At 42.7% G+C, this 15,367-nt stretch overlaps 1 protein-coding gene across 1 annotated transcript in view; it reads right to left on the bottom strand.

Moving 5' to 3' along the window:
* Positions 1 to 1,470: 1,470 nt before the first annotated feature.
* tbc1d13 (TBC1 domain family, member 13) overlaps positions 1,471 to 15,367 on the bottom strand; it is a 36,504-nt gene continuing 22,607 nt past the window's right edge. The window contains exons 10-12 of the mRNA XM_056254662.1: positions 4,579 to 4,739; positions 2,505 to 2,562; positions 1,471 to 1,841 (exon numbers count right to left, since the gene is read on the bottom strand). Coding sequence (XP_056110637.1) covers positions 1,776 to 1,841; positions 2,505 to 2,562; positions 4,579 to 4,739 — 285 coding nt within the window. The 3' untranslated portion in view covers positions 1,471 to 1,775. The remainder of the gene's footprint in view (positions 1,842 to 2,504; positions 2,563 to 4,578; positions 4,740 to 15,367) is intronic.

Below are 15,367 nucleotides of genomic sequence, written 5' to 3'. Positions count from 1 at the left end.
GTCAGACACACACACAGAGAGACAGTCACAGACACAGACAGTCGGACACAGACAGACGGACACACACACACACACACACACAGCCAGACGCACACACACACACAGTCAGGTGGACACAGACAGACGGACACACACACACACACACACACACACACACACACACAGTCAGACGGACAGACACAGACGCACACACACACAGTCAGGTGGACACACACACACAGAGAGAGAGAGACAGGCAGACAGACAGACACAGACACACACACACAGTCAGGTGGACACAGATAGACGGACACACACACACAGACAGTTGCTGATATAAACACAGACACACACACACACACAGACTGTTGCTGATATAAACACACACAGACACACACACACACACACAGACTGTTGCTGATATAAACACACACAGACACACACACACACACACACAGACTGTTGCTGATATAAACACACACAGACACACACACACACACACACACACAGACTGTTGCTGATATAAACACACACAGACACACACACAGACACACACACACACACAGACTGTTGCTGATATAAACACACACAGACACACACACACACACACACACACAGACTGTTGCTGAAATAAAGGGCGTTGGCACTGATTGGCAGAGAGCAAGCGAGCGCTGTTGGCGGGTTCTGGTGAACTATACACTGGTGTGTGACGGATGTGAGCGCACCTTCATGGGAACGTTCTAGATTTTAATAAGATGGACATTTTGAGATTTAATTTTTTATTGTGCATCTGCAAGCACTGTAAAAACATTGATATACACTGGCAAGAACTACAGGTGCCTTCATACAAAAACATCTTCACATGCAAAAGAAAACAATCCTCTTCAAATGTACACAATGAAGGAGCGGTGACAGAGACACGTGTGGCCAGACCGAAGAGGAGGAGCATCAGTCCGGCCTTCGTTTCACAGACAGGTTAAAATATAAAACAACATGACATTTAAAAAAAGGTGAATCGCAACACATTTATAAAAACACATAAACTTTGAGCAGAAGTTCCCTCAAACAAACACCGAGCGCTCAGTCATTATTAGTGTGACGAAACTAATGCAGATTATTAGTGGAAGATTGACTGGTGACGCAACTGAAGAGAGGCATGATGGGATACTAACACCATCGCATCTGAAAGACGAGCTCATACTGGAGTGTGTGAAGGAACCCAAACGCCGGATGAACACACACACACACACACACACTCCTCGGGATCAGGGAAATCCTGCATGAGGCTTTCATTCGCTCACAGATGAACCGGAGAATCGCTGAGGATCTGCAGTCAGGATTTTTGTTCAGTTGTGAAAGATACGTGATCAAGTATTAAACAAAACAAACAAACAAACAAACAAACAGAGACCGTAAACAATCACTGATATAAACACAGCCGTATAAAGTCCATCAAACACTGTAGATGTGATGAATCTTCTGTTCTCTTCAGTAATTAAGATCAGTGTTCTGGAGTGTTTCTGGAGTCCCGTCTGCAGTGTGTGTGAGTGTGTGTGTCAGTGTGTTGGTCTTTATAAGCGCTCAACAGTAAACACAGTCACTCACACACACACACACACACACACACACATCCTCTCACACTCGTCTACCTGAGAGACGGTAAGACCAAACGCTCAATCACACAAAGGCAAACGATGGATCCCACCCGGGTCGGATGGGCGGCACTGCTGTCAGTCATCAGACTGGGGGCGGCGCCGGAGGGGCGTGGCCTGAGGGGGCGGAGCCTGGGGGCGTGGCTACAAGCCTTCCTGCAGTTCTTTAGCTTTAATGAGGATGGCGTGAACATCAGAGATGGGATAATCCTGAAAAACAGCAGATAGAGTGGAGGTTAGAGGGCGATATTATCCTGTGTGTGTGTGTGTGTGTGTGTGTGTGTGAGTGAGTGAGTGAGTGCTTTTTTTTTGTGATATATGAGGACACAAATGTGTATAATGACATGCATATTACACTGGTATTACAACTTACACGTGATATATGAGGACATTGCATGAGTCCTCATATTTCAAATAGCTTAAAAAACGTAAAAAAACAATGTGTTTTTTTTTATGTAAAAGTGCAGCATGTCTCCTGTGATGGGCAGGTTTAGGGATGGGGCAGTGTGTGTGTGTGTGTGTGATGGGCAGGTTTAGGGATGGGGCAGTGTGTGTGTGTGATGGGCAGGTTTAGGGATAGGGGCAGTGTAGGGGGATAGAATATACAGTTTGTCCAGTATAAAAGTCATTACGCCTATGGAATGTCCTCATATATCACAAAAACACAGCTGTGTGAGAGTGTGTGTGTGTGAGTGAGTGAGTGAGTGAGTGTGTGTGTGTGTGTGTGTGTGTGTGTGAGAGAGTGTGTGAGTGAGTGAGTGAGTGAGTGAGTGAGTGAGTGAGTGAGTGAGTGAGTGAGTGAGTGAGTGAGTGTGTGTGTGTGTGTGTGTGAGAGAGTGTCTGTGTGTGTGAGTGTGTGTGTGTGTGTGTTACCTGCAGTAATCTCATGTTGGTTGTAAAGTCTCCAGCCAGTAACTGATCTCGAATCAGTCTGCAAAAACACAGAGTTAAAGCACAGATGAAAAACCAGCCAATGTGAAATAACGGAGGACGCGTTAGTGGCATTATACAGTAGTTTTACAGTAGCGGTATACAGTAGCGGTATACAGTAGCGTTATACAGTAGCGTTATACAGTAGCGTTATACAGTAGCGGTATACAGTAGCGGTATACAGTAGCGTTATACAGTAGCGTTATACAGTAGCGGTATACAGTAGCGGTATACAGTAGCGGTATACAGTAGCGGCATACAGTAGCGGCATACAGTAGCGGTATACAGTAGCGTTATACAGTAGCGTTATACAGTAGCGTTATACAGTAGCGGTATACAGTAGCGGCATACAGTAGCTGTATACAGTAGCGGCATACAGTAGCGGCATACAGTAGCGTTATACAGTAGCGGCATACAGTAGCGGCATACAGTAGCGGTATACAGTAGCGGTATACAGTAGCGGTATACAGTAGCGTTATACAGTAGCGGCATACAGTAGCGGTATACAGTAGCGGTATACAGTAGCGGTATACAGTAGCGTTATACAGTAGCGGTATACAGTAGCGGTATACAGTAGCGGTATACAGTAGCGGCATACAGTAGCGGCATACAGTAGCGGTATACAGTAGCGTTATACAGTAGCGTTATACAGTAGCGGTATACCGTAGCGGCATACAGTAGCTGTATACAGTAGCGGTATACAGTAGCGGTATACAGTAGCGTTATACAGTAGCGGCATACAGTAGCGGCATACAGTAGCGGCATACAGTAGCGTTATACAGTAGCGGCATACAGTAGCGGCATACAGTAGCGGCATACAGTAGCGGTATACAGTAGCGGTATACAGTAGCGTTATACAGTAGCGGTATACAGTAGCGGTATACAGTAGCGGTATACAGTAGCGGTATACAGTAGCGGTATACAGTAGCGGTATACAGTAGCGTTATACAGTAGCGTTATACAGTAGCGGTATACAGTAGCGGTATACAGTAGCGTTATACAGTAGCGGTATACAGTAGCGGTATACAGTAGCGGTATACAGTAGCGGTATACAGTAGCGTTATACAGTAGCGGTATACAGTAGCGTTATACAGTAGCGGCATACAGTAGCGGTATACAGTAGCGGTATACAGTAGCGTTATACAGTAGCGGTATACAGTAGCGGTATACAGTAGCGGTATACAGTAGCGGTATACAGTAGCGGTATACAGTAGCGGTATACAGTAGCGTTATACAGTAGCGTTATACAGTAGCGGTATACAGTAGCGTTATACAGTAGCGGCATACAGTAGCGGTATACAGTAGCGGTATACAGTAGCGTTATACAGTAGCGTTATACAGTAGCGGTATACAGTAGCGGTATACAGTAGCGGTATACAGTAGCGGTATACAGTAGCGTTATACAGTAGCGTTATACAGTAGCGGTATACAGTAGCGGTATACAGTAGCGGTATACAGTAGCGGTATACAGTAGCGGTATACAGTAGCGGTATACAGTAGCGGTATACAGTAGCGTTATACAGTCCAGATCGCTTCACAGTAATAAACAGAAATATCAGCATCAATGATCAAACTCAAATATGAGACAAATTCAGTTTCAGCTGTAAAGCGATCGTAAATCTCACACTGCCCGAGTCGGCACTGCATCTAAACCTGAACCTCACAACTGTTAAACAGTGTGTTGTGTGTAGTATGTATACGGGTCGTTTGAGTGCAATTCGGACGGACTACATCCGCCATGTTGTTACTGTCACGTGACGCGTCACAAATCGTCTCCCGTGGCCTCATGGGATAGCAGAGAGCCCATCATATGCACACTTCAGACTCTCAGAGGAGGTAGCGGGTCATCCGGGGACTCACACTCACTCACGCTATAGTGGAGAAGGGCTCGCAGCGAATCTTTATTCAAACAATTCAGCTCAAGTTTTGCTCTCATCTAATATCGTCAGTGCAGTCAAATCTAAAATATTACTGAACATTAAGTGTGTCTGAAGCCCGTGTGTGAGACTGATCTTACGTGAGCATGGCGCAGCACACAGGGATGATGAACTCAAACCGATCCTGATCCGAAAAGAGCGAATCCCAGATCCGGACAACATCTGGAAGCAGGAACTCCTGAGAGAGCAGCAGCGTCAGCCAGCGGAAGGTGAAATACTGAGGCTTGATGTTCTGCTCTTGCTGTCAGACAGACAGATGGAGAGACAGACAGATGGAGAGACAGACAGATGGACAGACAGACAGATGGAGAGAAAGACAGATGGAGAGACAGACAGATGGAGAGACAGACAGACAGATGGACAGACAGACAGATGGAGAGAAAGACAGATGGAGAGACAGACAGATGGAGAGACAGACAGATGGAGAGACAGATGGAGAGATGGAGAGACAGACAGATGGAGAGACAGACAGATGGAGAGACAGATGGAGAGACAGACAGATGGAGAGACAGACAGATGGAGAGAGAGAGAGAGATGGAGAGACAGACAGATGGAGAGATGGAGAGACAGACAGATGGAGAGACAGACAGATGGAGAGACAGACAGATGGAGAGACAGATGGAGAGACAGATGGAGAGATGGAGAGACAGACAGATGGAGAGATGGAGAGACAGACAGATGGAGAGAAAGACAGATGGAGAGAGAGACAGATGGAGAGATGGAGAGACAGACAGATGGATAGAGGAGAGACAGACAGATGGAGAGAAAGACAGATGGAGAGAGAGACAGATGGAGAGACAGACAGATGGAGAGACAGACAGATGGAGAGACAGACAGATGGAGAGACAGATGGAGAGACAGATGGAGAGATGGAGAGACAGACAGATGGAGAGATGGAGAGACAGACAGATGGAGAGAAAGACAGATGGAGAGAGAGACAGATGGAGAGATGGAGAGACAGACAGATGGAGAGAGGAGAGACAGACAGATGGAGAGAAAGACAGATGGAGAGAGAGACAGATGGAGAGAAAGACAGATGGACAGACAGACAGATGGAGAGAAAGACAGATGGAGAGACAGACAGATGGAGAGACAGACAGACAGATGGACAGACAGACAGATGGAGAGAAAGACAGATGGAGAGACAGACAGATGGAGAGACAGACAGATGGAGAGACAGATGGAGAGATGGAGAGACAGACAGATGGAGAGACAGACAGATGGAGAGACAGATGGAGAGACAGACAGATGGAGAGACAGACAGATGGAGAGAGAGAGAGAGATGGAGAGACAGACAGATGGAGAGATGGAGAGACAGACAGATGGAGAGACAGACAGATGGAGAGACAGACAGATGGAGAGACAGATGGAGAGACAGATGGAGAGATGGAGAGACAGACAGATGGAGAGATGGAGAGACAGACAGATGGAGAGAAAGACAGATGGAGAGAGAGACAGATGGAGAGATGGAGAGACAGACAGATGGATAGAGGAGAGACAGACAGATGGAGAGAAAGACAGATGGAGAGAGAGACAGATGGAGAGACAGACAGATGGAGAGACAGACAGATGGAGAGACAGACAGATGGAGAGACAGATGGAGAGACAGATGGAGAGATGGAGAGACAGACAGATGGAGAGATGGAGAGACAGACAGATGGAGAGAAAGACAGATGGAGAGAGAGACAGATGGAGAGATGGAGAGACAGACAGATGGAGAGAGGAGAGACAGACAGATGGAGAGAAAGACAGATGGAGAGAGAGACAGATGGAGAGATGGAGAGACAGACAGATGGAGAGACAGAAAGACAGACAGATGGAGAGACAGACAGACAGAGAGACAGACAGATGGAGAGACAGAGAGACAGACAGACAGACAGATAGACAGATGGAGAGACAGACAGACAGACAGAGAGACAGACAGATGGAGAGACAGACAGACAGACAGATGGAAAGACAGACAGACAGACAGACAGACAGATGGAGAGATGGAGAGACAGACAGATGGAGAGACAGACAGATGGAGAGACAGATGGAGAGACAGACAGATGGAGAGACAGACAGATGGAGAGACAGACAGATGGAGAGACAGATGGAGAGATGGAGAGACAGACAGATGGAGAGACAGACAGATGGACAGACAGACAGACAGATGGACAGACAGACAGATGGAGAGAAAGACAGATGGAGAGACAGACAGATGGAGAGACAGACAGATGGAGAGACAGATGGAGAGATGGAGAGACAGACAGATGGAGAGATGGAGAGACAGACAGATGGAGAGACAGATGGAGAGACAGACAGATGGAGAGACAGACAGATGGAGAGAGAGAGAGAGATGGAGAGACAGACAGATGAAGAGATGGAGAGACAGACAGATGGAGAGATGGAGAGACAGACAGATGGAGAGACAGACAGATGGAGAGACAGACAGATGGAGAGACAGACAGATGGAGAGAGAGAGATGGAGAGACAGATGGAGAGATGGAGAGACAGATGGACAGATGGAGAGACAGACAGATGGAGAGACAGATGGAGAGACAGACAGATGGAGAGACAGACAGATGGAGAGAAAGAGAGAGATGGAGAGACAGACAGATGAAGAGATGGAGAGACAGACAGATGGAGAGATGGAGAGACGGACAGATGGAGAGACAGATGGAGAGATGGAGAGACAGACAGATGGAGAGACAGACAGATGGAGAGAGAGATGGAGAGATGGAGAGAGAGACAGATGGAGAGATGGAGAGACAGACAGATGGAGAGACAGACAGATGGAGAGAGAGATGGAGAGATGGAGAGATGGAGAGATGGAGAGACAGACAGATGGAGAGACAGACAGATGGAGAGACAGACAGATGGAGAGAAAGACAGATGGAGAGAGAGACAGATGGAGAGATGGAGAGACAGACAGATGGAGAGACAGACAGATGGAGAGACAGATGGAGAGATGGAGAGACAGACAGATGGAGAGACAGATGGAGAGACAGACAGATGGAGAGACAGACAGATGGAGAGAGAGAGAGAGATGGAGACAGACAGATGGAGAGATGGAGAGACAGACAGATGGAGAGACAGACAGATGGAGAGAAAGACAGATGGAGAGAGAGACAGATGGAGAGATGGAGAGACAGACAGATGGAGAGAGGAGAGACAGACAGATGGAGAGAAAGACAGATGGAGAGAGAGACAGATGGAGAGATGGAGAGAGAGACAGATGGAGAGACAGAAAGACAGACAGATGGAGAGACAGACAGACAGACAGAGAGACAGACAGATGGAGAGACAGAGAGACAGACAGACAGACAGATAGACAGATGGAGAGACAGACAGACAGACAGAGAGACAGACAGATGGAGAGACAGAGAGACAGACAGACAGACAGATAGACAGATGGAGAGACAGACAGACAGACAGACAGACAGACAGATGGAAAGACAGACAGACAGACAGAGAGACAGATGGAGAGACAGACAGACAGACAGACAGACAGACACAGACAGATGGAGAGACAGACAGACAGACAGAGAGACAGACAGATGGAGAGACAGACAGACAGACAGATGGAGAGACAGACAGATGGTTAGTAAAACTGTCAAAACAATATCAATATCTGTGTTTCCATCCAAAGTTGCAAATATGTCATAAAACACGTGTGAATAAAGCAGCGTTTCCATCCAGTAAGACGAAGAGAACAAAACATGATATTTTGCTCCATTTATCAGGTAATAACTGCAAATATTTCTTAAATATATACATGCATGTGTGTGTATTTATATATACAAAATAATTATACACAGTACACACTAATATATTATATAAACACAACTTTTATTTTGGATGTGATTAATAGCCCTGTTTTGTCATATAAAGTTGGACAGTGATTTTTAGTTTGTAGACTTTGTGTTTATGCCATGATAACTCTAAATATTAATCATCACGGGTCTCATTTATAAAACTGTCCGTAGGATCCTTACTAAAAGTGTACGTGCGTCCGAAAGCCAAAAATGGCGTACGCTAAAAAATATTCTGACTTATAAAACCGTGCGTACGCCAGAACCTGCGCAGAATTCACTTTATAAATCCCAGTCAGCGGAAGATTGTGCGCACACGCGTCTCCTCCCCGAAACAACCATATATGAGCTTACAACGCCTCGTTTTACTATGCATATCCTCATCTGCATATCATTTGCATATGATTATTCATCCACGTGATAACATGTTTAACGGTACAAGACATTAGGAAAATATGAAATACGGATGTGCCGTCACATTAGTTACATTAATAAAAAATAATTTAGTAGCCTTATCCTTGCCTTGTTTTTGAATAAATAAATCAAATAGCCTAGTGTAAAATACATTTCAGAGAAAGTTTTTCTCAATCTTTTTCACTGGCCAAAGAGTATTTTTAATTGATTTATATTTTTAATGGAAACAGATAGACCTTGTTGTGCATTATTTGGACGAAACTATTTTCTCAGACAATCTGCTATTATCATGATAAGCAATTATCTCTGTAGTTAAAACATTAAAACACAGCATGCCAGAGGAAAAGTGTTTGAAAGCATTGCATCCACAACAAATTTTCTATTTATTGAATATAAAAAAATGTTGTAACTTCTCAGTAATGATTTCATGTAATTTAAGTGTTAATTAAATCTAACTCCATTCATCAGAATGGCATATTTAATCTAAATGTTTATATCAGAAGTAAAACATAGTTTAAATCATTCTTTTATTTATTTAAACTGTTATTGTGAACATATTTCACAGAACACTGTATTTATGATTATAATGAAGATTTACGGTTTTAGATGCGTCAGTTTCACTAAACGGCCCAACGCGCTCGTTGGCGCGGACATTTAAAAAGGGATGGATGTTTGCTTCATGTGATAGGCTTGGTGAGTAAAATTATAACTATTTGTATTATCTTTCTGTATACTGTATGTATAATTTTCTTTAGATTTTCTGTCTAAAAGTGACCAAAAAGACATTTAGCTCCAGCTCACCATCGGTGTCGCCAAACTGCTCCGTCTCCAAAACGTGCGTACGCACGGCTCAAAGTTTCCTTAACCCTCTGGGGACCAGAAACGCGCCGGCGCGTTTTGCCGTTTTTTTTTCACATAGCAGAAAAATAGACTTAAAATACTCTGTTGATTTTGATCGTACATATAAGTGTTATACATCAATCGATCCTGTTAATTGTCTATTATTTTTCTGTATACTCACAATAAAAACAAAGTTTTGTGCTTTTTGTCAAATAAAGAAAAACAAACATGATGCGAGTTCAGCGTTCTCTCTGTCAGTGAAGTCCATTCTGAAACGCGTCCTAAGATTAACTGTAACTCCGCGATTACTTGTCACACAGGCACGAGAGATTTTTCTTTATGAAGCTTGAATTCTCAATGAAGTAATTTATATAAAAAACAAATATTCTCAGTTTATGCAATCTGTATGAAAAGAGAGTGCTGTCAGATTTTTTTCACCCAGCTCATTACACTTCATTACGCGTTAATCTGACACGCCCACGGAGGACGCGCGCTATTCAAACGCAAATGTTGAGGCAAGCCATGACAATGCCCACATCAGCCGTTCCACCGCGGCGGTAAAATGTGTGGTGTATTTGCTGCCTTTTACCGCTAAGAGGCGCTACAATCATAAACTCTGAAAAGTGTTAGTTTATTCTCTCTAATGCGTAATCTGCCGCCGCACCGCGGCTCATTCAGAGCGATTAAAAGCTGGAAGCAGATGAATTCAACAAGTGAAACGTAGTTAAAATAATTCATAATCACAATACTGAAATTAGGCTACTGAAATGAAATTGAATAAATAATGAAAAAATAAAACATTGCAATAAAAACATTTACAGACGAACAGACGATAGCTCAGTGGTTAACGCAACAACATGAGCTTCGAGGAGCTTCAATCGACCCGAGATCGAATCTCAATGTAGCATACATGTTGTTAACCGATGTTGGCCAACAGCGTTTATATTTAACCTTCTTGATGCTTAAATAGCTAACTGTTTATAACTGTTTACTTATTTAAAGTCAAGAGTTTTGTTTAATTATTATTACAACATAAATTTGCTACATTCCTGGAACCGCAGCCGCTGCACAAAGGACAAAAACTGATGAAGGAAGATTGTCAGCCGATTGCATCAGAAAATGAAAATGAAGAAGCTCATCTTTAGTCTGCTTAATTATTGTGTAATGTAAAAGAACACTAAAACTACTTAAGTTTGAAACCAAGTTCGAACATTTCAAGGTTTAAATAAAGTGTCGGGACAGTTTTTTTTTATTTAAAACAGGGTTGCATCGGGTTTAGAGTTTATTTCTTTTGCGATGCAAAATAAGAAACACTAGGCTAATCTTATTCTTGCGACATTTTAAATTTGTATTGCCAAAGAAATGACAGCTATATTAAACAATTAAAACAGTAGGCCTACAAAACGAAAATTGTCCAAAGCAACATAATTAAATGAAAACATGCGTTTTTCTTTGCCTCTCTCGCGCTGAATCTCTTTTTAACAAGTTTGTTTAGTCTCCCTCGCTCTCCATATGAAAGAGGAACATTAACACCTAGGCCTATTGTCCTGCGCGCACGATACACTGAACTGTCCCTCCAACCCCCCACCGGCTATCGGAGTCTGAGGCTGACTTAACACAAAGAGAAGTCGCAATTCACACTTAAATCGCTATTCTAGACAGTGTTGATAATGAAGGAATTAAATGATTTAAGTTACATGTAGCCTAGTGATATTTCTGTCATAAAAGTTTATTACTAAATATTTCATTATTTCAGTAATTGATGAAATAAAACTGGTTTGGGCCAGCTTTTTCCAAGCAAAACTAAATATAATATGAAAAAACGCATGTTAATTTGTTGTCATGAACAAAATGTTCAAATCAATATTAAATTCTACAGGGATCTTTGGATCCTTACAACCAGGCATGCAATTTGTGAATTAAGTTTATTTTTAATTTTTTATTATTCAAATAAATATCGAACCACGGTGCTTCGTGGTAATGCTGCTAAATTAAATAACATGTATAGAATAATTATGAACTTAAATGAAACAATATCGCAACATTTCGACAACTACATTATTTGATCTGTTTTTACATTTTAATTCAGGGCGATTTAGCCTGCTACATTTAATTAGAGCGAGATTTTCACCCTTGTCATTTTCTCATTGGGAAGCGCTTACAGGCTACATGTTTGAGTAGATCCTCTGTACCTCTCGTTTTCATATGGATTACATAATCAGATAACATTTATTAGCCTGAATATTTAGACATTTAAAGGCTTTAGACAGAGCCGATTTCTTATAGTGACTGAGCTGAAGTGGCTTTTGGTTCATTTTTGTGACGCGCAGTTCCCGGAGACAGAGACGACAGATAAACTTTTGTCGTTAGCAAAAGTTCGAATAAAACCCGACTTTAGAAAAATGCATAGGGCCACTCGGCGTGGTCTGCCAAAACACTTAATTATAAACTTCAATATTTCATTCAAAATAATCTCAAAACGCTTTGTGAAATTTTAAACGCCGTGCATGCATTAAGGCCACTGGCAATGAACAACTGAAACGCTGCGTTTTGATTTTATTGTTTGTCGTTTAAACGTGCTTGTTCTGTTGCATATCTCTATTTTATATTTGATATGGTCTATTGGTGAAGTAGCCTATAGCATTGATTACTGTGGAGGGAGGGGTGTGGGGATTCAAATAATTCAGCAGAAGCAGGGATGTTTAGACCAGAAGGAAATCCCCGTCCCCCCTGGCAAATCACACTTTACTTAAAACCATGTTTTTAAAAACTCTAGGTTGTAGGGAATCAAAAAAAAAAATAATAATAGGCCTAATAAAAAAAAAAATATATATATATAGGCTATATATATAAAATTACTTTTTTTACAGAACTGCTTTTGAAATTACGATTGGTAGCCGATTGGTACAGATGCAACGTCGTTCTGTTGGATACTATTGTTCCTAGTGTAAATGGAAATGCATGGTAATTTTATCTTATAAATATAAGCAAAAAACTGTATGGTGTAACAGAGTTTTAGAGCTAGACAAATCTCTCTGCATTAATAAATATAAAATTTACAGTACACAATGTTTGTTCGAGACTCGAACCCGTGTCATCTCGATGATCGAACCGTCAGTTCTACCGCTCGGCTATGAATTTCCTCACTGAGAAATGCCCAAACGTTTGTTTCTCACATGAGCGAGAAAACGTTTTGTCGTTAGCCTGTGAGTGTAGGCCTACTTTAGCCTACATGAATAAAAGTAGACCTTTTACAGTTTTAAAAGATGATATCTTATCTGTATGACCAACAATTACGCAGTAAGTTCTTTTAGCTGTTATGAGAAAAATAAATCCAAATGAACGCGCCGCCGCGTTTGTCAAACTCTAATTCAACATGCCAGAATAAAGCCAGATTTTAGAATAATGCATAGCCACTCGGCGTGGTGTGCCAAAATACCCTAATTATAAACTTCAATATTTCATTCAAAACCATCTCAAAACGCTTTGTGACATTTTAAAAAGCCGTGAATGTATTAAGGCCACTGGAACCAGGATCGTAACTGAAACGCGCTGCATGTCTCAATACAGGAGCAGAAGCGCTGGTTCAGATTGTATAGTTTGTTGTTTAAACGTGCATGTTGCATATTTAAAAATATTTGTTTAAAAATATGTTTGTTGTAGGCTTATTTGTAAATTACCATAACTTGTAGAATTTCATCCTTACTGTTAATTGACATTAGCCCCACTTACGTTTTGATAAATGTCCCTTTGCTCCACCTGGCGGTCATTTCGCGAGCGACTTTGAAATGCGACTGGTTTATTTTTTATTGTATTGGTCTACTTTAAAAAATAATACTTTATAAGACATTTATGGGAAAAGACTATTTTCTTTTCAAGATGTTTCCAACTGTAACTTTGAACCAATTCTGTAGAATGGCCCATATAGGATTTGACCAGGATTTGTTTCCAGGTATGACTAAAAATGTGCTTTTGGCTTTCATTTATATTTTGATTGTTTGTATATATATATATACACACTCACCGGCCACTTTATTAGGTACCCCATGCTAGTAACGGGTTGGACCCCCTTTTGCCTTCAGAACTGCCTCAATTCTTCGTGGCATAGATTCAACAAGGTGCTGGAAGCATTCCTCAGGGAGTTTGGTCCATATTGACATGATGGCATCACACAGTTGCCGCAGATTTGTCGGCTGCACATCCATGATGCGAATCTCCCGTTCCACCACATCCCAAAGATGCTCTATTGGGTTGAGATCTGGTGACTGTGGAGGCCATTTTAGTACAGTGAACTCATTGTCATGTTCAAGAAACCAATTTGAAATGATTAGAGCTTTGTGACATGGTGGAAGTAGCCATCAGAGGATGGGTACATGGTGGCCATAAAGGGATGGACATGGTCAGAAACAATGCTCAGGTAGGCCGTGGCATTTAAACGATGCCCAATTGGCACTAAGGGGCCTAAAGTGTGCCAGGAAAACATCCCCCACACCATTACACCACCACCACCAGCCTGCACAGTGGTAACAAGGCATGATGGTTCCATGTTCTCATTCTGTTTACGCCAAATTCTGACTCTAACATCTGAATGTCTCAACAGAAATCGAGACTCATCAGACCAGGCAACATTTTTCCAGTCTTCAACTGTTCAATTTTGGTGAGCTCTTGCAAATTGTAGCCTCTTTTTCCTATTTGTAGTGGAGATGAGTGGTACCCGGTGGAGTCTTCTGCTGTTGTAGCCCATCCGCCTCAAGGTTGTGCATCTTGTGGCTTCACAAATGCTTTGCTGCATACCTCGGTTGTAACGAGTGGTTATTTCAGTCACTGTTGCCCTTCTATCAGCTCGAACCAGTCTGGCCATTCTCCTCTGACCTCTGGCATCAACAAGGCATTTCCGCCCACAGAACTGCCGCTCACTGGATGTTTTTTCTTTTTCGGACCATTCTCTGTAAACCCTAGAGATGGTTGTGCGTGAAAATCCCAGTAGATTAGCAGTTTCTGAAATACTCAGACCAGCCCTTCTGGCACCAACAATCATGCCACGTTCAAAGTCACTCAAATCAACTTTCTTCCCCATACTGATGCTCGGTTTGAACTGCAGGAGATTGTCTTGACCATGTCTACATGCACTGAGTTGCCGCCATGTGATTGGCTGCTTAGAAATTAAGTGTTAACGAGCAGTTGGACAGGTGTACCTAATAAAGTGGCCGGTAAGTGTATATGTGTGTGTGTGTGTGTGTGTGTATATATATACACTCACCGGCCACTTTATTAGGTACACCTGTCCAACTGCTCGTTAACACTTAATTCCTAAGCAGCCAATCACATGGCGGCAACTCAGTGCATTTAGGCATGTAGACATGGTCAAGACAATCTCCTGCAGTTCAAACCGAGCATCAGTATGGGGAAGAAAGTTGATTTGAGTGACTTTGAACGTGGCATGATTGTTGGTGCCAGAAGGGCTGGTCTGAGTATTTCAGAAACTGCTAATCTACTGGGATTTTCACGCACAACCATCTCTAGGGTTTACAGAGAATGGTCCGAAAAAGAAAAAACATCCAGTGAGCGGCAGTTCTGTGGGCGGAAATGCCTTGTTGATGCCAGAGGTCAGAGGAGAATGGCCAGACTGGTTCGAGCTGATAGAAGGGCAACAGTGACTGAAATAACCACTCGTTACAACCGAGGTATGCAGCAAAGCATTTGTGAAGCCACAACACGCACAACCTTGAGGCGGATGGGCTACAACAGCAGAAGACTCCACCGGGTACCACTCATCTCCACTACAAATAGGAAAAAGAGGCTACAATTTGCAAGAGCTCAC

This window comes from Rhinichthys klamathensis, unplaced genomic scaffold (genome assembly GCF_029890125.1).
Source record: "Rhinichthys klamathensis goyatoka isolate OS25496 unplaced genomic scaffold, OSU_Roscu_1.1 h1tg000113l_1, whole genome shotgun sequence".
NCBI classification, from domain to species: Eukaryota; Metazoa; Chordata; class Actinopteri; order Cypriniformes; family Leuciscidae; genus Rhinichthys; species Rhinichthys klamathensis.
Note: the sequence above shows the minus strand (reverse complement) of the source record. Positions and strands in the feature narration are given on the sequence as shown.